The sequence below is a fragment of the Gorilla gorilla genome, chromosome 10 (assembly GCF_029281585.2).
Source record: "Gorilla gorilla gorilla isolate KB3781 chromosome 10, NHGRI_mGorGor1-v2.1_pri, whole genome shotgun sequence".
NCBI classification, from domain to species: Eukaryota; Metazoa; Chordata; class Mammalia; order Primates; family Hominidae; genus Gorilla; species Gorilla gorilla.
Window position 1 is genome coordinate 44144183 of NC_073234.2, and position 24186 is coordinate 44168368.

A 24186-nucleotide genomic window follows, 5' to 3' on the forward strand; every position below is an offset into this window, starting at 1 on the left:
ATTAGTCTCCACAAAGTGAGATGTCAATGCTTCAAGAGCAGACTCAGGCAGAGAGAACCGCATGGGAGCACCCTGAAGGATGAGAAAGCCTTTGCAGCCTCAGTGTATTCACTTCTTATAGTGGGGCTTCTCACTGTGGGAGATCATTTTGGGTAGGGGGGTGGTGTCTGGTAGAAGTGAACGCAGAGAAACAGATCTGAGTTAGTGTCCTAGACCCAGAGGGAACACAAAATCCGGAGACTCGAAGTCATGGCTGAAGGTCACACAGCCAGGAGAAGCAGATCTTCCATATCAAGTCCAGTGCCACCCGCTTCCCGGGCACAGTAAGATGGAGAGGGAGACGGCCCTGGGAGAAGAGCACTGAAAACCACGCGCCAGCCTGCCTCCAGCACGGGGCAGGTCTCCCTCTGGTGGCCGAAGCAGGAAAGCGCAGCCCCAGCTCCCAGCGTCTCTCACACACAGGCAAGACACCAGCGGCTTTTTTTCTTTCTTTTTTTTTTTTTTTTTGGCCTTTTTTTTTTTTTTTTTTTACAATTTTATTTATAACAATATCTGTGTTATTTAGTTGTAAAGGAATTCAGCAAAAATTATTAAAACGTTCACGTCCCCAAAACGGGGCTGCCCGCTTTCCCTTCCTGGGTGTGGCCCACCTCCTTGGCGTCCCCAGGGGAGGGGAGGCTGGGGGAATGTTTACCAGAGAAAGTCTCCAGCCCTGGGAACCTCGGTGGGGGCCCTGGAGACAGGGAGGGCCTGTCTGGGAGGGGGGTTGAGCATGGCCATCTCATAGGTGCCCCTGGAGTGGGGGCTGGGGTTTGGGGTGGCCTCCCCCAAGAACTAAAACACTCCATCCTTTCCTGCCTACCCCACCCAGACCCACATCTTCCAGACAGGGGCAGCAAAGAACTCTCCCTTCCCAGAATTAGCCCTCAGGAAGCTGTGGGAGCGGGCAAGCAGGGATGGGGCGAGAGGGGAGAGCCTTGGCAAAGTGTCTTATACAGGGAAGGGAAGGCTGCACCACCAGCTCTCCCAGTGGGGGGTGCGTTCTGGTGGGAGGGCAGGAGGTGCAGCCCCGAGCCCTCCCTGCCTGTCTCCCTGAAGGCAGCATGGGGGTGCCAAGGAGCAGGCAGGGAGGGGATGGAGAAATAATACTGTGCTCGCTTGCCGGCTTGCTCGCTCACATATAAAACGTAATTCCTTCATTTTTACATTTATACATCCGGCGGGGCCAGGGAAGGGCTGGCTGGGGAGGGGCTCACTGAAGGACTTCACTGGCAGGGGGCAGGAGGCTTTCTGGGGGCAGTCCGACGGGGCAGGGCCCTATGCCAAGGGGTCCCCTATCTCGTCCTCAGGGCCCCGGCCCAGGAGTTCTCGCTTCTCGTCCGTGCTGGCCAGGGAGTGGCGACTGCCGTGACCCCCCATGTAGAGTGTGGCATACACGGGGTTGGTGAAGTTGGTGGGCTGCAGGGTGACAGAGGGTTCAGGTAGGGCTCAGGAGCTGGGCCTGTAGCCCAGGTTACCCCACCCCCACCTCCGTCCCTCACCTAACCCAACACCTTTGGTTAGGCCACCCACGGCCTCTTGGCACTCGACCCTGCCCGCCTCCCAGCCCACCTTGTCAGGGTCCAGGGCAAAGTCGGCGTCCAGTAGGCCTCCCACATCATCAGGCTCTCCGCCTTCGTACATCTTGTAGGTGGGGTTTCCAATCTCCACGTTCATGGCCCCGTTGGTCATCCGTTGGTGCTGGAAGCCCTTAGCCCTGGGGAGAGGCAGGAGTATAAGGAGACAGAGATTATTGGGGGGGAAGGCTAGGATGGCAAAATAATGACCAGAATGTTCCAGATTCCCTGTGACTCACCCTTGGACTCGCCGCTTATACCAGAATACCACTCCGGCCACCAGAAGCAGCAGCAGCAGCAACAGCAGAGGGATTAGGATGGAGGCTATATCTGGAGGGAAGAGGTGGGACACTGAGTCACCAAGGCTCAGGGAAGCAGGAGGCACACGGTCCCCCTGCTCTAGGTCCCGGTGGCCCTGCCTGCCCCAACCCCTGCCACCTACGTCCTGGCTGCTGCTGGCTGAAGACGTGCTCCTCACACCGGGGCCCTGTCATGTGGGGTGGGCACCTGCAGAAAGGAGGGACACGGCTGAGTAGGTATAACCTCCATAGTCACTGCTGCCAGGAAAACAGGGCGGGGGGTGGGCACTGAGGCCTGACGGTCCTCCTGCTCAAATCTGGGGAAGGGAGGGATGATCTATGCCTGGGTGAAGCCCGGGCCCAACTCACTGGCACTCAGGCATCATTTTGCTGTTCATGGTACAGGAGCCGCCATTGCTGCAGTGGCCGACGCAGGTCAGACAGCTGGGGGCCACCCGGCCATCCGTGCAGCTGCAGGAAGGAATCAGAGGCTGGGGCTGGGGCTGGCAGAGGTGTGCCTGGGATGCTGAGGAAGGGAGGGGCAGGGCAGGGCTAGGACAGGGCAGGGGCCCGGCTGGGTGGAACTGTGGAGGAGGGCCCCACTCACTTGCAGGTGACATCCCCACTCTGCTTGTTGACCACACAGGCCCCTTCGAGACAGCGGCTGCACTTGTTCGCCTCACACCTCGGTCCCTCAAAGTAGGCAGTGCAGCGGCATTGTCGGGAGCCATCAGCAGCCATCTGGCATGTGCCAAAGTTCTCACAGTAGCCAGAGCACTGCCCTGTGGTTGGGGAGGGAGAGAAGTGCCTCAAGCCCCACCCTCATGAGGGCTCTCCATAGGTTGAACAGAGCTTTTCTGTTTGCATAATCTTGGTGCAGGGGGCGCACTGCCTCAGGGGAAGTGTGCCAGCACCTTTGTGGGGAAGCGCCAGCAGCTTGGGCCTGGCTCAGCTGCATAAGGCCTTCTTTCCTGAACTTGCCCCTGTGGGTCCCAGGCACAGGTTGAACATCACCCCATGCTCTGGGGTCTCCCGTCACCCTCCCGCATGCCCTGGGGCCCAGGGATGGCTCACTCACGGTACTGGCAGCGGTCGCCCAGGAAGCCGGGTAGGCATCGGCACTGGGGCTGGTTGCCCTGGTTGACAGTGCAGGTGCTGTTGTTGGCACAGTAGCCCGCACACACCTGCTGGGTGCATTTGGGGCCCGTGAAGCCCGTGGGGCACCGGCACGTGGGCATGCCTGGTGGGAGAGGATGTGTGAGCGCGACTGTGGCCCTTGGGACCACCTGGCCCTATAGCAGAGGAATGGGCTGGGAGGACCTGGGCGAGAAGCAGAGACTGGAGTGACTGGATGCTGGGTTGTGGAAAGGAGGCTGGAGGCGAGGCAGGGGCTGGGCATTTGCCTGAGGTGGGGTGGTGGGGCTGCGGCCCAGGGGCAAGGAGCAGGCGTGGCGGGATGAGGGGGCATACCAGAGGGGGAGGCAGCACAGGTGCCCCCATTGCGACAGTGCTCCCAGCACTGGTCCAGTTCACACTTGTCACCCGTGTAGCGGGGTTGGCAGCGGCACTTGGGCTGCCTCCGTGCATTGAGGAAACAGCTGCCACCGTTGAAGCACTGCAGGTTACAGGTTCCAGGCCGGGCAGCTGCAGGAAGGGCCCGTCAAGGGGCAGAGCCAGGGGAATAGGAGGAGAGGGACAGGCAGCAAGGTCAGGGGAAGTCAGGAGCCACAGGAAGGAGATGGTCCTGAGGCATGGCTGGGACTGGGAGGGCATAAGCGTACCATCTGGGGGGGGCGTTGGAGAGGGCACAGGCACGCATGTGCCGTTGTCCAGCCGCTTCCCATTGGGACAGGTGCAGACAGGCCCACTGGGGCTCAGCAGGCAGAGCCACTCGCATTTCTTGCGGTCACATGGGTTGGTCACTGCAGGTATGGGTGGGGTGGGGAGGATGCTGAGCAGGACCCTTCTCTGAGCCCTGTGAGCCCAGGGTGACCCCCTCTCCACCAGGTCCCAGGGCCACAGCTTGGAGACTCAATGCCCACAGGCCTCCCTTCCCCAGCCCAGGCTCCCCTCCGCCCCCACCTTCGGGCTGCTTGTGCTGATGGTAAAGGACCACGTCAGAGGCGTGGCTCAGGCCCCCTGTCAGGTTGACCAAGGGGCTGTGGCCAAACTTATGGATCTTGAAGACACGATTATTGATGTAGGTGACACCATAGATGTAATCCTCAAAGACGTCGATGCTGAAGGGGTGACTTAGGCCTGGGGGAGGAGGTGGAGTCAGAGGGAACCTGAGGGGCACTCAGGCCCTGGCCATGCTGTCCAAGACACTGGCACCCGTGGTTCCCAGACACCTCAAACTCAACACATCCAGACCAAATTCCCCCTCCCCACACCTGTTCCTCCTCCTGTGGCCACTACTGGCAAAAGGTCCCATCACCCCCAGACTTCTGGGGTCATTCATGGCTGACTTCTATTCCTTCTCCCCCAATTTGCTACGTTCCTAATGTACCTATGCTGCCTCCGTGCAACCCAACCAATGAATGGACAAGTAGGCCAGAGGGTCAGGGTGGGTCTCAGGCCTGCAGGGCTGGTTCAGGGGGAGGCCAGCTGGAGAGGCCTGGAAGGCGCTGCAGCATTGCTGGGGGTCAGTGACAAAGGATGGGAGGCATTGAAGCAAGGCCTTTGGCTCAGTAGGGAGGATGGCAAGGCTGGGGACAGGGCTGGGGACTGCGACTTATGCCAGGATCTGACCTCGTTTGCTGTCAGCAGCCACAATGGGGTCCGTGCCATTGAGCCGGATGCTGCCGATGACTGAAAGCTTGGCGTCTGCCCAGTACAGCCGCTCATTGTGATAATCCACGGCCAGGCCTGGGGAGGGAGAGAGCACTGTGAGAGCTTGGCCTCCCCAACCCAGGCTCGGGGTGGAAAGAACTGCCTCCATGCCCGGGACAGCTCCACCCTGTTCATACGCCACTCACAGTCACCTCTTTCGGGAAAAGCCTCCACGGCCAATCTGCCCTGCCCCAGTCCAAGCCCCATCCCATCCCTTGCTTTTGTGTGACTTCAGCAGCAGCTGGGCTCTGCGAGCCGGGCCCCTTCCATGCCCCTGTCCCTCCTGCACCCTGCCCCACAAACCTGTGGGCCACTGAATGTTGTCCTGCACCAGTGTCTCCCGAAGCGTCCCATCCATCGCTGCCGTCTCAATCTTGGGGTGGTTGCCCCAATCTGACCAGTACATGGTCCTGGGGAGGGAGAAGGGGTGAGTGTGGGCAGGCCGGAGGGCCAGAGGAGGCAGGCCCAGGCAGGACACCAGCTTCTTGGTCTGGGCACAGGGACTGCTGGGGACTGGGAGGAGGGCATTCTGTCCTTCTACAGAGAAGCAGTCAGGAGTCCGCTTCTGAGCAGGTTGAGGGGCTTTTCCTCTAAAATCACAGTGTGCTCATTCAGAGCCACTGACGCTGGCAGAGCTGTTCCCCAGGGCAGAGTGTGGCTGTGCATGACAGCCAGCCAAGCAGAGGTCAGATCCCTGCCCAAGCAGGCCCAGCTGGTGGCCCTGGGCAGAGGCAGCATGGGGAGGGCCAGGCAGGGGTGGCCGAGAAGACCCAAGGGCCTGAAAAGGACTCTGTCCTCAGGCTGGCCTGGGAGGGAAAGGCAAGCATGTGGATGCAGCCCCCAACCCTCTCCCGGGGGCTTCCTACCACCAGCCCAGAGGCCTCCCCCCAGGGCCCTTGCCCACCCCCTCAGTGGGTCCACCACAATGGCGTGGGGCTCGTCAATCATGCCCGAGATGAGCGTCTTGCGGTTCTCGCCCTTCATCTGCGCCACCTCAATCACATCTCGGCCCGAGTCGGTCCAGTACACGTTTCCGGCCACCCAGTCGATGGCGATGCCTCTGGGCATCTTCAGCCCTGAAATCTGAATGGAAGCCACAGGTTCAGGGGCCACCGCTTTGTCTTTCTGACATTATCCCCCCGCCACCACTCTGCCAGCCTGCTGGAACGTCACCCCAGGCTCACAGCCAGGCCCCTGGCTTTAAAGAGATTCAACCGGCATGGAGCTTATGCGCCAGACTCGCAGCTCTCACACGTGGCTGGTGAGCCCTCCCTGAAGCCTGTGCAATGGCGATGATCACCTAATTTTATTGATAAACAAAGTGAAACCCAAAGAGGTTAAATGAGGTAGCTAAGACGTACACAGTGGGAAGTGGCAAGGATGGGGGATTGGTGCCGGAGGGCTGTCTGCCTGCCCATCATGCCCTGTGCCCTGGGCTGCCTGCAGCACAGCCAGCTGCCGACCATTCCCACTGCTCTGTCTTCCCGCTGGCCATGCCTCAGAACACAATCCTAAGACTGCCCCCTGCCCCACTCTCACCCTTTGCCCCTCGCACTGCCCTTTTGTTTTCTTTTTCTTTTTTTTTTTTGAGACGGAGTCTCGCTCTATCATCCAGGCTGGAGTGCAGTGCTATTCTGCAACCTTGGTGCCACTGCAACCGAGTGGCACTCGGCTCACTGCAACTTCCACCTTCCGGGTTCAAAGGATTCTCCTGCTTCAGCTTCCTGAGTAGCTGGGATTACAGGCGCCCACCACCACGCCTGGCTAATCTTTGTATTTTTATTTTATTTTATTTTATTTATTTATTTTGAGACCGAGTCTCTATTTATTTATTTATTTATTTATTTATTTATTTATTTAGAGACCGAGTCTCACTCTCTCGCCCAGGCTGGAGTGCAGTGGCGCGATCTCGGCTCACTGCAAGCTCCGCCTCCCGGGTTCACACCATTCTCCTGCCCCAGCTTCCCAAGTAGCTGGGACTACAGGCGCCCGCCACCATGCCCGGCTAATTTTTTTGTATTTTTTAATAGAGACGGGGTTTCACTGTGTTAGCCAGGTTGGTCTGGATCTCCTGACCTCGTGATCCACCCACCTCTGCCTCCCAAAGTGCTGGGATTACAGGCATGAGCCACCGCGCTCAGCCAAATTTTTGTATTTTTAGTAGAGACAGGGTTTCACCATGTTGCCACGCTGGTCTCAAACTCCTGATCTCAGGTGATCTGCCCGCCTTGGCCTCCCAAAGTGCTGGGATTATAGGCATGAGCCACTGCGCCTAGCCAGCACTGCCCTTTTCAAATCCTGCTCTGAACCGCCTGCTCTATGGAGCTCTTCCACTCCATCCACGCCAGGTTGGGCACTCACGTTGAGGTGGGTGACACCCCGGTCAATCTGTCGCCGGTGGCGGTTGGAAGTGGTAGGAGGCGCAGCAGGTGGCAGGCTGCGGTAGGAGATGGTGCCCGTGTGCCAGTTGGTCCAATAGACACGGCCAGCCTTGACATGGACATCCATAGCATCAATGCGGACACTCTCGTCACCCTGGAATGCCTGCTCGTAAGCCGAATGGGGGTGCCCGGGGAACAGGCTGCGGATCTCATTGTCATCAGCGATGTACAGGACCTGGTACTCAGAGCCTGGAGAAGCAAGAGGCCAGGGCTGGGGCTGTGGGATGCAGGTGTGCACCCCACCCAGCTCAGCTCCTTTCACATGAACACTGTCCTATCTCCTGGTAGGACCATCTGCTCCGGCCAGAAGCTGCTGCTTACCCTCCCTGCTCATGGTTGCAGGCTCCAACCTCAGCCTCTGGACCTCCTCCTCTCCTCCCCTGAGCTGATCCACTGTGACCTGCTCCTTTGAGTCAGAAAGCTGTCCCTGCCCCTCCAGGACCCAGAGACTTCCGCCTCCTCACGGCTGCTGGATGGCATCACCACGCTCTCTGCTACAAACTGCCTGGCACATGCTCGGGGGTGCACAGGCACATGGGGTGTGTGTGCTTGGCATGGAGCATGAGGGTGTGCATGGGAGTGCATGGTGGGGGTGTGTGTGCCAGGGGTGTGTGTGAATGTTTGTGTACAGGCATGTGGAAGGCAAGGTGGGCATCAAAGCGTGTGGGGAATGTGCAGGTGAGGCCCCCATGACTGTGAGTGTGCAATGCGTGTCTGAGTGTGCTCTCGTCCTGGCAGTGGCGGGTGAGGAGGTGTGTGTGCAATTCAGAGCACTGCCACACCCCAGACTCCTTCAGTCAGCCAGCCCCAGGACCTGCCCCCACTGCTGGGCCAGCACTGTGCTCAGGCAGCTGCATCTATGAGTCTGGGGCTTCCTGTCTGGGCAAGATGTCCACAGGAAGACATTCCATTCCGAGTCGGCCCCGTTTGATATCCTGGTCGCCCTGCCCCACCCAGCCTTTCTGCCCTCTGGTGGCTCCGGCACCTTCGGCCTTGCAGGTGTTGTGCGTCTTCATGAAGTTCCGAGCGCAGCTGCAGAGGTGGCCGCCCTTGGTGTTGTTGCAGAGCTGGGAGCAGGTGCCGAAGCGCAGGCACTCGTTGATGTCTAAGGGTTACAGGGAGGGTCATGAGAGTCCACAGTTAGGGTGTCCACCCCTGCTCTGCCCCGCTTTCCTACCTTGGCATCCGGGCTGGCCGGGCACGGTGTGGAAGCCCGAGCGGCAGGCACAGTAGGCCGCTTTCTCGGTGCGCACGCAGCGTGCCTCGTCCCCGCAGATGCTGGCATTGGTGGCGCAGCTGGTCAGCTTGGGGTCTGTGGGGGACAGAGAGTGGATGCCCTCCCTTGAGCCACCCCAGGCCAGGGCTTGGCTCTCCCCCCTCCCCACCAGCGTCCGGTCCGCTGCTGGGCCTCACCGATGCTGCAGTCCTCCTCGTCAGAGCCGTCCCCGCAGTCATCGAACATGTTGCAGCGCAGGGAGGAGGAGAGGCAGCGCTGGTTCCGGCACAGAAACTCCTTCTTGTCTTTGCAGTGGGTGGTCTGGGCTGTGGGGGGCTCTGAGGAGGGCAGAGGCTTTAGGCCCTGGGTATTCTCCCCTGCCTCCTCCTCCCACGGCAACCCCATAGATAACAGTGGCTCCCAATTCCTAAGTGACAAGGCTTGCAGGGGGAGCAGGTCAAACATTTGGGTTCCCAGCCCCACCTCCAAGACCTAAGGCATCAGGCAGCCCCCAGAGCCTTCCCCAGGGGCTTCTCTTTCCTAACGAAAAGCCCCCAGGCTCCTAGCAATGGATCCTCCCCTTCCTGGGCGAGTCCTCCTGGTTAACCCTAACCCCAGTGCAGCTCCCACGAGGACCAGACTCACCCCACTGTGCACTACCCGTCCCCTGCAGGCCTCTCGTCGGCCCCCTGCTCACCACAGTCCTCTTCATCAGTCCCATCCCCACAGTTGTCCGTGCCATCGCATTGGCGCCCGATCCACAGACAGACGCGATCATTCTTGCAACGGAAGGGCCGGTTGGGAGGGCACACGAACCGGGCTGCAGCAGCCAGGGGGACAAAGAGCCAGAATTAGTCTTGGGAGTGGGGGTGGTTGCTGGCCACTGGGAAGCCCGGAAGCCCCGCCCCAAATCTCACCACACTCCTCGGGGTTCTCATCTGAGTTGTCCCCACAGTCATCCTCGCCATCGCACTTCCAGGCCAGCGGCTTGCACAAGGTGTTGTTGCACTGGAACTCGTCCAGGGGGCAGGTCCGCACTGGTGCCAGGGGGAGCCAAGAGATAGAATGAGCCATGAGCCCACCCAGACCCCTGTCTCCACAGGTGGGGGTTCCAGGCTCAGAGGGGTCACCAGGCAAGCAGTGGCACAGCCAAATTGGAACCAGGTCTCTTAAATTTCTACTTGGTGGGGCCAAACTGCCCCCTCTGGTATTTAGGGGAGAAGAGGCCATTTTTCAGGGGTGTCTGGAGGAGTTCAGAGGGCACTCCTTCTCTGGTATGTGGCAGGGCACTGTGCTGTGTAGTTCCACAGCGGGGATGTGGGAACAGCACTGGGCTGTGTAGTTCCACAGCGGGGACGCGGGAACAGCACTGGGCTGGGAATGGAAGACCGGGTTCCCATCCCTGTGCCTGGCCTACCAAGGCAGAGCCAAGACATCTGCCCACACAGTTGGGATTTCCGCTCCAAGCCCCAGTCTTTTCTCATCCCGGGCTTCACCTGCCCCCTCTGTGCTGCAGAGCCCAGGCAGGTCAGCGAGGGACAGGCACTATCTCACTGCCCCCAGGAAGGGAAAATAGGCAGGGCTTTTCTTCTTGTGGCAGCAGACTGTCTCGGAGGGACTTGTGGGGTGGGGCCTAGATGGGCACAGCCCTCAGGGTTTGCTGGATTTCAGCTCAACTGGTCCCCTAGACTAGGGGGCATTGAGCTGGGCACAACCCGCACAAAAATGTGTATTCAGGGGCCCTGTGTCTTGTTTACTACTACGTCCCTAACACCTATGGCAGTGCCTGGTACATGGTAAATGCTTAATAAATATTTGTTGCATGAAGAATGAATACAGAAGAGAAAGAATGAGTGAATGACTGGGCCATGTGGCGGGGTGGGCAGCAGAGGGAGGACCCAGGGAGACCAAGCCAAGGGGCGCACCGCCAGTGCCGCAGGCCTCCTCGTCGCTGCCGTCCATGCAGTCGGCGTCTGCGTCACAGCGCCAGCGCAGGGGGATGCAGTGGCCGCTCTTGCACTGGAACTGGTCCATGTCACAGCGGGGGGTGCAGTCTTTCTGTGGGCATGGGCACAGGCAGCCGGTCACCTCTCGGCACCCCCCAAGCCCTGCCTGAACTCCTCTGAGGCCATCTCCTTCCTTCTCATCTCCCTGCCCACCTCGTCCGAGCCGTCCGCGCAGTCGTGGTCTCCATCGCATTTCCAGCGCCCCGCGATGCAGCGGCCGTTGGCACAGGAGAACTCACTCTCGGAGCAGGGCCGAGGGGCTGGGAAGGACAGGGGGAGACAGGCCCAGGAGGGTGGGCACAAGGACTCCAGGCCTCAGTAGTGCCACAGTCCCGAGCCCAAGGCCCATCCCTGTGTCTCTGAAGGCCACAGCTGACTGACCCAGAGGCCGAGCCAGTCCTGGCAGAGCCCACTGGCTGCCCCTATGGAACAGCTGGGCACAGGCGGGCTCGCACTTACCCCATGGGACAGACACCAGAGAGGACACAGGTCCCTGGCCTTGCCCTCAGAACAGACTGTGTTTGGGGAGGGGAGCGGGGGCAAGACCACTGAGACAAGCACCAGGGTTTGGGGAGAGGTCAATCAAGGATGATGGGTAGAGGCACGGCACAGGGATGGGGGGCTCTGGGACAGAGGTGGGGGTATGGTGGGAGCACGGGCACATCAGAGACACCTACCTCTGCAACCCCGAGAGGACAGTGTGAAAATGGAGAGAAACATGAGATGAGGTGAAATGGCACAAACTCAAATACACGACATGGAGTGGGGTGGGTGAGGAGGGCGGCTCCTGCCCCAGCCCTGGGAGGTGGCCACCAGCTCTGGCGCGGCCTGTGGCAGGAGGGCCACATGACAAGGGCCAGGCCTGGGAGGGGCTCATGCGGGGCTGGGTGGGTGGGGACGTACTGCAGCTCTCTTCATCGGAGTTGTCACCGCAATCGTTGTCGTAGTCGCACTGCCAGCGGCCGGGCACGCAGCGGTTGTTCTTGCAGCGGAACTGGTATGGCTCACAGGTGCGTTCATCTGGAGGAGGCAAGTGTCAGGGCAGTCAGGGACAGGGCTGGGGCAGACATTAGGGTCCAAGCAGGCATGGTCAGGCTGGCCTGGCAGGGAGGGTGGGCATCCCAGCTTGGGAAGGGTCAGCCGCGGGGAGCCCAGGCGGTGTTTTGAGATGTGGGGTCTATAAGGCGGTTTGGGGACAGGAGACATGGTTGGGGGTGTGTGTGTGGGCAGCTGCCTTGGGAAGGAGATGAACAGATCCCATAGGGTGGGCAGGGAAAACTCCACACAGGTATGTGTGGATGAGGCGTGGGCAGGGGCAGGGATCGGGAAACTGGGAGACATGGGGCACGGGTGGATGTGGGGAAGTGAGCTCCAGCCAGGCCTCCTTCCCCAGCCCCACAGCAGGCCCAGGAAGCCCAGCAGCAGGGCCACGCTGAGACCGGTAAGCAGGCAGCCCCCAGCCCTCCACCTGCCAGGGGCGCCATGCCTCCCACCCAGGTAGACTGTCTTCCTCCTGGAGTGGGGTCTCGGCTCACCACACTCTTCCTTGGGCTCATCCGAGCCATCCCCACAGTCATCCTCTCCGTCACACTTCCAACGCGCTGGGATGCAGCGGCCCGAATCCTTGCAGCGGAACTCGTCCACACCACAGGTCATCTGGGCTGCAAGCGGGTGGGCATGGGGTGAGGATGAGACTCCTTCCAGGAGTGTGCCAGGAGGGTGGGGAGAGTGAGGGAGCGGCCACTGAGGGGGTCACACGTCGGGGTGGTGTGAGCAGCAGACACTGGGGAGGGAAGCTGGGCTCCAGGCCAGGCAACTCACTGCAGTTGGCGGGCTCATCACTGCCATCCACACAGTCATTGTCCCGGTCGCAGACCCAGACCCGGGGGATGCACCGTTTGGTAATGGAGCACTGGAACTGGTTGGGGGCGCAGGTCACCTCAGCTGTGGGGCAGGCAAGAGAATGAGGCCCTCCCTTACACCTGCCACTCCAGTTCACCATCACTGTCTTCTCCCTCTTCCAAGCCCTGGCCTTGGTCCTGCCAGCAACTTCTTCGGAGGAAGGAACAGTTTATCCCCAGTTTTGGTGCTTTTTGTTTTCTGGATCTCTATGTCTCTATATCATGCATGATGATTTTTATGAGCAAAGCAAGTTACACCCAATATAATTTGTGTTGCCCATCTACTAAAGCTATTTGAGAGCCTCTCAAAGCTGTGGGGAGATTCTGCCTGCCCTGCTTCCCTGTCATCTCCCACCACTGGCCCACCACCACCTCTGACACTCACGGCAGTCCCTCTCATCCTCCCCATCTCCGCAGTTGTCCTGCCCATTGCAGCGGAAGATGCCGGGAATACAGCGGTTGGTGTTGGTGCATTTGAACTGACTGGGCAAGCAGACGTGGATGTCTGTGGAGGGAGGAGGAGGTGATTCGTGGCGAAGGGAGGACTCAGGGGCAGGGAGAGGGTGCCCATCCCTCAGCAGGGAGGACACAGGCTTGAGCCATAGGAATACAGCCTGGAGAGCAAGCTGCCGTAGGCTGCAACTTCCCTGCACTTGAAAGCCCCAAATCCTGGGGCAGGGAAGATGCTGGGGAAGGAGGGAGGGTGGGCGGGCAGCGCCTTACCACAGTTGGCCTCATCACTGTTGTCCTGGCAGTCATTGTCACCATCGCAGATGAAGGCAGGGTTTGTGCAGATACCTGTGGAGCACTGGAACTGTCCGGGCCGGCACTTGAACTCAGCTGCCAGAGAGGGAGGCTCAGAGTCAGAGCGGCTGGGGTGGACACGGCCAGGTCCACTTACAGGGCACCACAGCCCCAGCCTCTCCAGTGGCCATTCAATGCCTCAGGAGTCAGGCCTCCGACACAGCTGGGGGCCCTCCTGTCACCCCCAGCAGGCACTCACGGCAGTCCGGGGGCTCGTCTGAGTGGTCCCCGCAGTCGTCCTCGGTGTCACACTTCCACCAGAAGGGGATGCACTTGTCATTCTTGCATACAAACTGGAGGGCAGGTGGGGGCAAGAGGGGTTGGTGGGGGTCTGGGGGACTCAGAAGTCTTTCTTTTGAGGGGCTTGGATGTTTCAAAGAAGTTGAGGCAGGGGTCAGGGTGTTATGGGGCAGGTTGGGCTATGGTGAGTTCAGAAAGGCCAGGTATGCGGCTGCGTGGGATAGGGTGGGGAAGGCAGCACTGAAGCATGGCAAGGAGGGTCAAGGTTAGGGTGTGGAGGTGTCTGTGTGAGGTGACGGGGGTAAAAGTATTGCTGTGGGGAGACAAGAGGTAGGCAAGAAATGTGGGGGTGTTAGTGTGGGAAAACCAGATGCGTGAGGACATTAGGACAGAGCAGGTGTTGGGGTCCAAGGAGGATTGGGGGGTTGGGGAGCGGGCACTGGTGATGGGGTCTGGGGGACAGCCTCACCTGGCTCGCCGTGCAGTTGGACACACAGGTGCGCCCATCGCTGCCCAGGTAGAAGTTGGTGGGGCAGGCACATTTGTGCCCTCCCCCAGGGGACAGCAGGCACAGGTTGCTGCAGCCACCATTGTTGACCTTGCAGGGGTGATTGGGCACTGCCAGAGAAAACGTCATGAAATGTGGTGACATTTTCTGGCCTACCAAAGGCTGCCTCACTCACTCTATCCTGGACAGAGGCGGGTGGGTCTGAACCCTGCCTCTTTTAGGAGGGAGCTGAAGCCGGAGATAGGAGAGGATTCTCTCAAGGTCCCAGGATCAGGCCAGGCCTGAAGGCCAGCTCCCCACCTCCTCTGTGCTTCCCTCCCAGGGGCCGGCCTTCCTTCTGGGGGCCGGGCACCCAGACCCCCACTTGACTGGCCTCAGGGACTTGCTGCTGCCAGACTCCAGGGCTGGATCCAGGCCGGGCTGAAGCTCCCGGGAGCCAGACCATCCCCTGTCTAGACCCTCCTGGAGTCTCCCAGTGTCTGGCCAGGAGGGCTTGGTCAATGCTAGAGAATGGATGAGCAGGAACTCCCAGGGACCCCAGTGCCTGGCTCACCCTTCGCCTGCTCCCACCCCTTGCCTGCTCACCGTCTGGCTGGCGCAGGGCATGGAAGACATGCAGGTCCATGGGCCGGTGCAGCGTGCTGATGAGGAGCGTTTTGTTGGTGCCCGTGGTCTTGTGGGCTCGGTTAATGGACTTTGTTTCCCAGTCAGTCCAGTAGACGTAGTCCTCAAACAGGGTCAGTGCAAAGATGTGCGGGATGTCCTGGCTCAGCACTGCAGGGCCGAGGGGCAGGCACAGTGCCAGTCAGCCGGAGCTCAGACAGGGTGCCGGCCCACTCCACCTCCTCAAGCCCTACCACCACCCTGAGAGGTGGGTGTCAGCCCCAGTTACAGATGGTTCAGGGGCCCCCCATGGTCTCACAGCTAACAAGTGTCAGAGCTGGAGTTCAAACCTAGACTGCCTCATGGCAAGTTCCTGCCCTGCCAGTGTATGGCTCCCCTCGGGAAGTGGGGAGCACTGCAGTTCTCAATCGCAGGCCTCCCACCCCCACCCTCCTTGGGGCCAGTCCTCCAGAACTGTGTATACAAGGGAAGGGCCTCTCCTCTTCCTTCCCAAGGGAGCTGGGTGGTGTCCAGGCTGGGGAAGCCCCCGGGGTGCTCTGAACCCCACACCCCAGCGAGTGGTGTCCTCAGGCCATATCCTCCGCTTTTTATGTCCACTCTTGTCCCCAAAACTTGATCCCCTGTCGCTTCAGACCTCCATCCCCACTGAGTCTGCTGTGCCTGGACAGCCTCACTGGCACACTGACCAACGTGGCGATTGGAGCCATCCAGGCTGGCAAATTCAATGTAGTCCTCACGGGCGTCGGCCCAGTAGATGCGCTCAGTGACATAGTCCAGCGTCAGGCCATTGGGCCATGTGATCTTGGTGTCCACGATGACGCTGCGGCTGGACCCATCCATGCCGATGCGGCCGATCAGTGAATGGTCACCCCAGTCTGTCCAGTACAGGTACCTGGAGATGGGTAGGCAGTGAGCCCTGGGAGATCCCGTAACCCATCCCACCAGTGGCCTGCAGGGAGGCTGGGCTTGGATGCTGCTTTCAGGGGCTCCCCCAACCCTCCTCAGCCACATACCCATTCTGCACATCCACCACCAGAGCCCTGGGCTCACGGAGGCCAGAGCTGACCAGCACCGTCCGATAGGCCCCATTGAGCTTGGACACCTCGATGGTGTCCCGGCCTTTGTCGCACCAGTACAGGTTGCCACCCACCCAGTCCACAGCCAGCCCATCGGGGTTGCTGAGGCCTGTACGGTGTAGGACCTGCAGGAAGGGGCAGGGGAGGGAGAGCTCTGGGTGACCTGGGGGAGGACCTGCAAGCCTCTGTGAGGCTCAGCCTCCCCTTGTGTAAATGGGGTAGAGCTCCCTCTGACAGCTCTGCTGGGAGAACCATGGAAGTAAAATGCCCAGTCCTGGGCCTGACACTGTGTAGGTGTCAGCAGAGGCTCTAGGAGAGGGGGCTCTAGGTGAATGGGACCACGGCCCAAGCCTCACAGTGCTTGGCCAGACCTCACGGGGAACTTCCTGATGATTAAGGAGACATGAGGCTGGCAGCGAGGCGAAGGGCAAGAGGAATCTCCTGGTCCTTGCTGTCTGGGCCCAGAGGAGAGTGAGCAGCTAGAACAAGCAGTCATATAGTGACTAGTGGAGTGAGAAGGAAGCAAGTTGGGTTGGTGGGGCGGGAAGGAGAGACGATCTGAAAACAGTCATCTGAGGCGGGCCAGTGTCGGTCGCCGAGGGCCGCCCGCCTCACCTGCACATTACTCCCGTTAAGGTGCATCCTTCGGATCATGCTGCCCTGGGTCGTCACATCTGTCCAGTAGATCATCTGCTCTCGGTAGTCAAAATCCAAGGCAACGGCATTGTTCAGGCCCTGGATTTGGGGAGTGAAGGACAGCAGAAGTCGGTTGTGGCAGCAGGGGCCACATTTGCATCTGGGGGAGGGATGGTTGGACCTAAGCGGGGAGACTTGCAGGGGAGGCTGTGCTGGGTCTGGGAGATGGGCACCGGGGAGGAGGGCCTGGGTTTGGTACCTGCTTAAGTAACGTGTAGTTGGACCCGTCCAGGTTGAGCTTGCGCAGGTAGTACCGGTTGGCGAAGATCAGAAACGGTTCCTCGTCTGCAGACAGAGGATCTTGCCTCAGCTCCTGGCACATTCTAGCGGCCCTGGTCTCCTGCCTGTCTGGAGCTCTGCCACCTGGGCAGTCCCACACAGCCCCTAGCTGCCTGGGTCACCTCATGCCCTCCAAGCGCGCATCTCACCAGTCACAGCCTTGCAGCTGTGGGGGTCACCGCCGCGGGGTGCATAGCCCTCCACACACAGACACTTATAGCTGCCATGGGTGTTGATGCAGCGCTGGCTGCAGGGGAAGGTGGTGCTGCACTCGTCCACATCAGCACACGTCCGGCCGTCGTCCTTCAGCCGGAAGCCAGGGCGACAGCGGCACTGCAGGCACAGGGAGCCTTGGGCTGGGCATGTGGCAGGGTCTGGGCCTCCCACCCTGGAGACCTGGCTCAGAGACTCCAATTCCCTCTACCTGGCCTCACTAGGGGCAGCAGCATATGGGTACTGAGCCCACGCAGCTGGCCCACAGTGCAGGCCTCCTTCTGTGTGCCCCCGAGTGTCATTTGACAGAGCTGCGTGTGCCCTCCCCATGGAAATGCTTTCTTCTCGTGGCTGTTCTCCTGCCTCAGCAGCTGCTCCTTCTCAGGCTCTTCTGCTGGTCCCCTCACCTCCCTGCTCCTGGCTGTTGCTCAGCTTGGGGCTCAGACTTTGGACTCCTCTCTTCTCCACCTACACTGCTCCCTTGGGAATCATATCCAGGCTCATAGATTCAAATAGCATCTCTATGGTGATAACTCCCAGACTTCCCTCTCCAGCCTGGGCCTCTCCTTGAACTCCAGACCTGTATATCTCTTGCCTACTTGACGCCTCACTCCTCTCTTCCTCTCACACTGCATATCTCATCTGTCAGCAAATCTGCTGGCTCTCTACCTGCCAGATAGAGGCAGACCCCAACCAAGCAGATTTCTGTCTCATTCACTGCTGTATCCCCACTGTCTAGGGGATGAATGAATGAATAAGGCAGTGGAGAAAGGCGTTCCTGGCATGTCTAGGGTGTGGAAGCTCCTCCCCAGGGCTGGGCATACCTTGAAGCCGATCTTGAGGTCCTCACAGTCCTGGCTGCAGCCACTGAGCTTGCGGCTGAGACACTCATTGATGTGGCAGCCACGCTCGTCCGAGCTGTCGCCACAGTCATCCTGGCCGTTGCAGAGCAGTGCCTCAGCCACACAGCGCCCACTGCTGCACAGGAACTGTGACGAGGCATTGCACTTGTGCTCTGCGGAGGGGCGGAGGCGGCAGGTCAGCGGGGTCTCAGGCAGTCTGGGGAGGGGGCAGGGGGAGCCAGGTCTGGGGCCCACCTGGGCTGGTGCAGTGTGGGTTCTTGGGAGCCTCATCACTCTGGTCGTGGCAGTCATTCTCGCCATCACACTCCCACTGGCGGGAGCTCAGACAGCGCCCATTGGCACAGCGGAACTCACTGGGGCCGCAGGTCGGGTACTCTGGGGGAGGAATGGACCTGTGAGGCTGATGCCCTGGCCCAGCGGAGGGCAGGGCCTCCTCCCACCACCGCCGAAGGCTCACCACACTCGGGGGACTCATCAGAGCCATCTGCACAGTCACGGTCGTGGTCACACACGAAGTGCTTGGGGATGCACTGGCGGTTCTGGCACATGAACTCACGGTCATCACAAGTGCTGTTGTACACTGTGGACAGAGGTGGACACAGCCCTTCAGCCCTGCCTGGCCAGTGGCTGACCGTCCCTCACTTTGACCTCCTGTGGTTCTCCTGGTAGAGTGGGCAGGGCACTGGATGAGGAGTCTGGACACCTGGGCTACAGCTATGGCTCCGCCCCCAGTGGACCCCGCTGAGGCATTTCCTCTCCTGCACCCTGACTTCCCCATCTGCAAAATGAGACTGTGGCCATTTGCTGTCCACCCACTCCACGCGGCCCCGCCACTCACAGCAACCAGCTGCGATGCTCTCGTCTGCACCATCAGCACAGTCTTTGTCACCGTCACAGAGCCAGCGCTCAGGGACACACACGTGGGTGCCAGGGCAGGAGAAGGAGGAGGGGCCGCACGTCTTGCCTTCTGTAGGGGGAGAGGGGGCCACTGAGAGACTTAGGAGGGGGTGGATCAGGGCTAGCAGTGGAGGTGATGGTTCGCCGTCGTCTGCAGGGGTGTCTGTGTGTGGGGCGGAGTTGGGTGGGGTCTGTCCCTCCCTGGGGCACCTCCCCCGGCCCAATCCCAGCTTCCTCACCACAGTGAGCAGCCTCGTCTGAGCCATCCCCACAGTCATCGCTGCCGTCACACAGCCACTGCTTGGAGATGCAGCGATGGTTCTGGCACTCAAACTGGGCCTCTGAGCAGAACTTGTCTGGGGCAGTCAGAAGCCACAGTTAGATGGGGAAGGGCGGGGGTCACCCACCTGGGGAGGCCGATGCCATGGGAAGGACAGGAGAGATGCCCACAGCACCCCTCTGTGGGGGGGCTCAGCAGCAGCTAGAGGCAGAGTCTCTGAGTCTGACCTCAAGAGTTGGGGTGTGGGGCAGGGGGGTGAAGGCTCTGGACGCTCTTTTCCAAGGGGGCATTTGCTGGGGGGGACTAAGAAGTGGGGCCCAGCAGGTTCTTGGAGCACTGAGTGGGTGCAGTGGTCACTCACTGCAGTGGGTCTCGTCCTCGCCATGTTCACAGTCATCCTCCTTGTCACACGTCCAGCTCATGGGGATGCAGCGCCCACTAGGGCAGGCGAAGTAATTCAGAGGGCATCTGGGGCGTTTCACACCTGGGGGGCGAGGCAGGTGTGAGGGCCCTGCTCACCGCAGGCCACCACCCACCACACACCTGCCCCCGCCCACCTGGGCAGTCACGCTCATCACTGTAGTCCCCGCAGTCATTGGCGCCATCACACACCCAGCTAGGTGCGTAGCAGAGTGAGGTCCGCTCGCAGGGCTGGAAGAGCACGCCCTTCACGCCCAGGCGGAAGTAGCTGCTGCAGTCGGTGGCACCTGGTGGGGGCAGGGGTGAGGGTGATACCTGGTTCCCCCTGGATCACCCCCGACTGGGGCAGCTGCCAGCCCTATGGAGCCTTCATGCGTTTCCAAAAGTTGAACGGTGCCCTTCCGGTGGGGCACTGTCTGCACCATCTGCTCACTGCCCCCTCTCGGAACCCCACAGGAGCCCAGGAGCAGGAGCGGGATGGGGACACGGCCCCAGGGAGATGGAGGCTGTCAGCGGGGACGAGGGAAGCCAGAGAGGAATGTGGGCAGGTGCAGGAGGGCCTGAAGGCGGGAGATGCAGTAAGCGACGGGGAGGAGCCCAGGAGGTGCCAGCAAAGGGTGTCACTCACTGCAGTTCATCTCATCTGAGGCGTCCTCACAATCCACAAACTGGTTGCAGCGGCTGGAGTTCCCGATGCAGGTCCCGTCCCGGCAGCGGAACTCGCCCACACCACAGGCTGTCTCTAGAACAGTGCCCGCCCCGTACCGTCAGGCCAGAGTTTTCTCTGTGGGGGCCAGAAGGACGCAGGACAGAGCTCCTGGCCCACAGCACCTGCCCTGGCCTGTCACAGAGTGCCTTGAACCAGACACCACGGGGCCCAGGGACAAAGCTTGGCCAGGGAGGGGTGGGGCAGGAACTGAGGTACAGATGGGTTATGCCAGTGCGCCTCACTCACTGTTGCAAGGGATCTCGTCAGAGCCATCCCCACAGTCGTCAGCCCCGTTGCACCACAGCATGTTGGACACACAGCGCCCATTGCTGCACTGGCGGAAAGTCTTCTTGCAGCGGCGGGAGTCTGCAAATGGAGGAGTAGGCTGCGTGTCAGCCACAGGCACAGGGAAAGGGCTGCCTCCCTGAGACGTCATGCACGTGTCCAGCTGGCCACCCCCAAACCCAAAGGCCCAGTCCAGGCTAACAGTGGTTCTGCCCTTCATGAGCTCCCAAAACTCATGGTCAGGAAGCTGGGTCCTGATCCTGCTCCATCCTGCAGGGGCCTGGGGGAGGAGGACCTGGGCTCTGGGCCGGGAAGAGGCAGGGGCTGCAGGGGGCTCCTTACTGCAGTAGGATGGCTTCTCATCGGACTTGTCCTTGCAGTGGGGGACACCATCGCAGGTCAGGCTGAAGTTGATGCACTCGCCATTGGCACACTCAAACTCATCTTGTGCTCGGCAAGAGGAATTCACCGCTGGGGAGGGAGGTGGAGGGAGCTTTCTGAGCCAGCGCTGTGGGCCCCAGTGCCCACGCCTCCTCCCCCGGGGAGCTGAGGTCATCATCAGCTTCTTCTTGGCAAAAGGCTTTGGGGGGCTGGGCTGGAGCATGTGGGGGAGATGGTCACCATCCCTGGTGTGTGCTTGGGTTCCCCGCCAGCCCCTCCCCCCCACCTCTCTCACCTCGGCAGGTGAGGTCATCCTGGAGGATTCGGCCCCCTCGGCATGAGCAGTTGACATGGCCCTGGTGAGTGAGCAGACACAGGTCCTGGCAGCCACCGTTGTTGATTCGGCATGGAGAGAGTTCACCTGAGCAGGGACAGGGTGGGCGCAGGGCTGGAGAGTGTTCTCTGCTGTGCATGCACCCAGAGTGCACCCACCCATTCACTGACTTCGTGGAGCTCCCAAGCCTCTGCTCAGCCATGGCAGGCACAGCAGCTTCCAGCCAGTGGGGAGGGCATGGGGATGGCTGCTGTGGGAGGGCCAGGTGCATGGGGTTTTCGGCAGGTGTGCTGTTGAGGATGTGTGTGCTTTTAGGCAGGGCACCGTGGGCTTTGAGGAGTGTTTCTGAGAGATTCGAGTCTGAGGGCCCTGAGATCACGGGTGCAGTAGTGAGCCCCAGGGCGCATGGGAGACACCTGGGAAAGCTGCAGGTCTGTGGTGGGGGGCGCTGGAGCATGTACTCGTGCCCACTGAGGGCACGTGCACCCAGGCTCTCGGCTGTCTGTGTGGCTCCAAGTGAGGAGAGTGACCAGGGTGAGGGTGGGGGCACCGAGGGCATGGATGAGCCCTGAGGGGCGGGTGTGACATGAATGTGTGTGTGCAACGTGGAGGAGATGCCAGGCGTGTGCAGAGTCCATCTGTGTGCGTAGATGCCTTGGTGGGAAGGGGTACAGGAGCACTGGGGGTTTTGCAGTTCCAAAGGTGTGTACAGCTGTGTGTGTCTGCGTAATGGAGGCCCAGGGAGAGCAGGACCAGGCAAGTGTGTGTGGGGTGTGGGGTGTTTATAGTATGTCTGTGTGATGTGTGTGTGTGTGTGTGTGTGTGTGGCATGTTTGTGGTACGTGTGGTGTGTGGTGTGTGTGCGTGCTGTGTGGTGTGCGTGTGTGATATGTGTTGTGGGTGGTAGGTGTGTGGCATGTGTATGTGTGTCCTATGTGTGGTGTGTATGTGTGTATGTGTCATATGTGGTGTGTGTATGTGGTGTGTGTATGTGGTGTGTGTATGTGGTGTGTGTGTGGTGTGGTGTGTGTGCTGCATGTGTACGTGGTATAGTATGTGCGGTGTGTGTTATGTGTGTGTGCATGTGGTGTGTGTTGGTTGTGTGTGTGGTGTACATGTCCTGTGTGGTGTGTGTGGTGTGTTGTATGGTGTGGTGTGTATCTTGTGTGTGCTGCAGTGTGTGTGCTATGCGGTGTATGTATTGTGTGTGCGGTGGTGTGCGTATGTGGTATGTATGGTGTGTGTGTGGGGAATGTGTGTATGTGGTGTGGTGTGTGTGTGGTGTGTGTATGTGGTGTGTAGTGTGTGTGGTATGTGTAGTGTGTGTGGTGGTGTGTGTATGTGGTATGTGTGGGGTGTGTGTGGTATGTGTGGTGTGTGTGTGTGCATGTGGTGTGTGGTGTGTGTGTGGTATGTGTGTGGTGTGTGTGTGTGGTGTGGTGTATGTGGGGTGTGCGTGTGATATGTGTGGTATGTGTATGTGGTGTGTGTGGGGTGTGTGTGTGTGTATGTGTTGGGGGTGTATGTGTATGTGGTATGTGGGGGGTGTGTATGGTGTGGTGTGTGTGTGTTGAGTGTGTGGGGGGTGTGGTGTGTGTATGTGGTGTGGTGTGTGTAGTGTAGTATGTGTGGGATGTGTGTGTGTGGTATGTGTAGGGTGCATGTGATATGTGCGATGGTGTGTGGGGTGTGTGTTTGTATGTCCATGCACGACAGGCAGGAGGGTGAGGCAGGTGGCGGCAGCCCCACTCACAGCTGTTGGTGTCGTTAGCCACGGCGATGATGCCCATGGGCTGCTGGGGGATGTCCACGCGCAGCAGCTTCATGTTGCTGCCCACGTGCTTGTTGGCCCGCTGCACTGCCCGCCGCACCCAGTCGGTCCAGAAAATGTGCTCCCCATACACGGCCAGCCCGAAGGGGTGGACAGGCTCTGACTTTAGGATCACCTGTGGAGACAGCGCCATCACCGTCACAGCATCGCTCAGGCCTCTTGCCCAGTCTCCACTGGACCACAGCCTGGCCTGGCCTCTGACAGCTACAGAATGAGGGCCCGCAGTGGCATCCTGCCATCTCCCTCATCTAGCTGATGAGGAGCAAGCTGGACAGGGTGGGGTTGACCGAGGCTGGGGCCTGGAGGGACTCACCTCCTCCCAGCTGTTCCCACCATGTCTGTGCCTGGACAGTCTCGGTTGACGGCTGACCCTGGCCCTGGCCTCCCCTCAGCCGCCCGCCAGCTCACCCACCCCGCAGACTCACATAGCGGTGGGAGCCGTCATACTCGCACCGCTCGATCTTGTCCAGGGTGGCGTCAGAGAAGTAGAGCTTCTCGGCACGGTGGTCGATGGCCAGGCCATTGGGGGTACGGATGTCCTTCTCGATAAGGGTCAGGACATTGGCTCCCGAGAGCGCCGCCCGCATGATGCTGGGATGCTGCTCATTCCAGTTGGTCCAGAACATGAGGCTGGGGGAAGAGGGTCCAGAGATCAGGAGGTAAAGCCTGAGAGTCCACCACAGAGGGCACAAGCCAGGACGCGTAGGCACCTGGAACCTGGAAGCCTGCCAGGGCAAAGCCACCCCAGAGCCATAGAGGCCAGCAGTGCCCCAATGCCCAGGAAGGGCCCCACTATTGCACAGACAGTTCACACACGAGGTGGCTGAGTGTGAGGGGATGAGGGCCAAGTGTGAGATATTCACATTGCAGTATCTGGGCAGTGACCGTCTACTTGCTGAGAAGAGAGCCGGTGCAGCCAAGTGAGACAGGCCCTGGGGTTCCAGCCCTGGCTCCACCACCCACCAGCTAGGTGCCCTTAGGCAACTTACTCAACTGCCCTGTGCCTCAGTTTCCTCCTCTAGGAGGTGGGGATGGTAGCACCACCTGCCTCGCAGGATGTGAGAGTGGAAGAAGTTAATCTCCATCTTAAGGACAGATGGCACACGCTATGTGAGTATTTCCCAGGAGTTTATTCTTAACTGCTCTCTTCTGTGCAGGGAGGCTGGCTGTCTTCCAGATCATTCAGGAAGCCCTTGTGGAGCTGAGTGTGGCATGTGTTCCAGGTCCTGGGGTATGTGGGTCCTATCCTCAAGCAGCTCTCAAGAGTCCCCTTCTCCGTACTTTGAGGCCTTTGCATGTTTGGGGTTGGAGCCACCGTTCTGCCTCGTAACGGCTCCAACCTTGAACGAGCCTGTCGCCCCTCTGAGCCCTGGTTTCCTCTCAGTAAAGGAGGCAATGGGAACAGCCAGCCCCCAATTATGCCGTGCTCCTTGTG

At 60.1% G+C, this 24186-nt stretch overlaps 1 protein-coding gene and 1 non-coding gene across 2 annotated transcripts in view; both read right to left on the reverse strand.

Moving 5' to 3' along the window:
- Positions 1-1166: 1166 nt before the first annotated feature.
- LRP1 (LDL receptor related protein 1) overlaps positions 1167-24186 on the reverse strand; it is an 84576-nt gene continuing 61556 nt past the window's right edge. The window contains exons 43-89 of the mRNA XM_055359318.2: positions 23177-23381; positions 22674-22866; positions 20882-21007; positions 20548-20676; positions 20167-20286; positions 19840-19953; positions 19349-19498; positions 19153-19275; positions 18751-18867; positions 18453-18581; positions 18072-18194; positions 17849-17989; positions 17576-17766; positions 16688-16871; positions 16459-16544; positions 16179-16298; positions 15501-15688; positions 15174-15379; positions 14449-14637; positions 13825-13973; positions 13315-13408; positions 13035-13151; positions 12697-12816; positions 12232-12354; positions 11946-12071; positions 11314-11430; positions 10564-10670; positions 10330-10462; positions 9322-9441; positions 9102-9224; positions 8602-8742; positions 8366-8500; positions 8174-8293; positions 7109-7377; positions 5652-5830; positions 5051-5157; positions 4667-4783; positions 3998-4174; positions 3697-3837; positions 3386-3559; positions 2994-3155; positions 2523-2697; positions 2285-2386; positions 2059-2123; positions 1856-1946; positions 1612-1756; positions 1167-1458 (exon numbers count right to left, since the gene is read on the reverse strand). Coding sequence (XP_055215293.1) covers positions 1318-1458; positions 1612-1756; positions 1856-1946; positions 2059-2123; positions 2285-2386; positions 2523-2697; positions 2994-3155; positions 3386-3559; positions 3697-3837; positions 3998-4174; positions 4667-4783; positions 5051-5157; positions 5652-5830; positions 7109-7377; positions 8174-8293; positions 8366-8500; positions 8602-8742; positions 9102-9224; positions 9322-9441; positions 10330-10462; positions 10564-10670; positions 11314-11430; positions 11946-12071; positions 12232-12354; positions 12697-12816; positions 13035-13151; positions 13315-13408; positions 13825-13973; positions 14449-14637; positions 15174-15379; positions 15501-15688; positions 16179-16298; positions 16459-16544; positions 16688-16871; positions 17576-17766; positions 17849-17989; positions 18072-18194; positions 18453-18581; positions 18751-18867; positions 19153-19275; positions 19349-19498; positions 19840-19953; positions 20167-20286; positions 20548-20676; positions 20882-21007; positions 22674-22866; positions 23177-23381 — 6604 coding nt within the window. The 3' untranslated portion in view covers positions 1167-1317. The remainder of the gene's footprint in view (positions 1459-1611; positions 1757-1855; positions 1947-2058; positions 2124-2284; positions 2387-2522; positions 2698-2993; positions 3156-3385; positions 3560-3696; positions 3838-3997; positions 4175-4666; positions 4784-5050; positions 5158-5651; positions 5831-7108; positions 7378-8173; positions 8294-8365; positions 8501-8601; positions 8743-9101; positions 9225-9321; positions 9442-10329; positions 10463-10563; positions 10671-11313; positions 11431-11945; positions 12072-12231; positions 12355-12696; positions 12817-13034; positions 13152-13314; positions 13409-13824; positions 13974-14448; positions 14638-15173; positions 15380-15500; positions 15689-16178; positions 16299-16458; positions 16545-16687; positions 16872-17575; positions 17767-17848; positions 17990-18071; positions 18195-18452; positions 18582-18750; positions 18868-19152; positions 19276-19348; positions 19499-19839; positions 19954-20166; positions 20287-20547; positions 20677-20881; positions 21008-22673; positions 22867-23176; positions 23382-24186) is intronic.
- On the reverse strand, positions 19258-19368 carry MIR1228 (microRNA mir-1228). Its single transcript, NR_106442.1, has one exon. It is a non-coding gene; the product is annotated as a microRNA mir-1228 (primary transcript).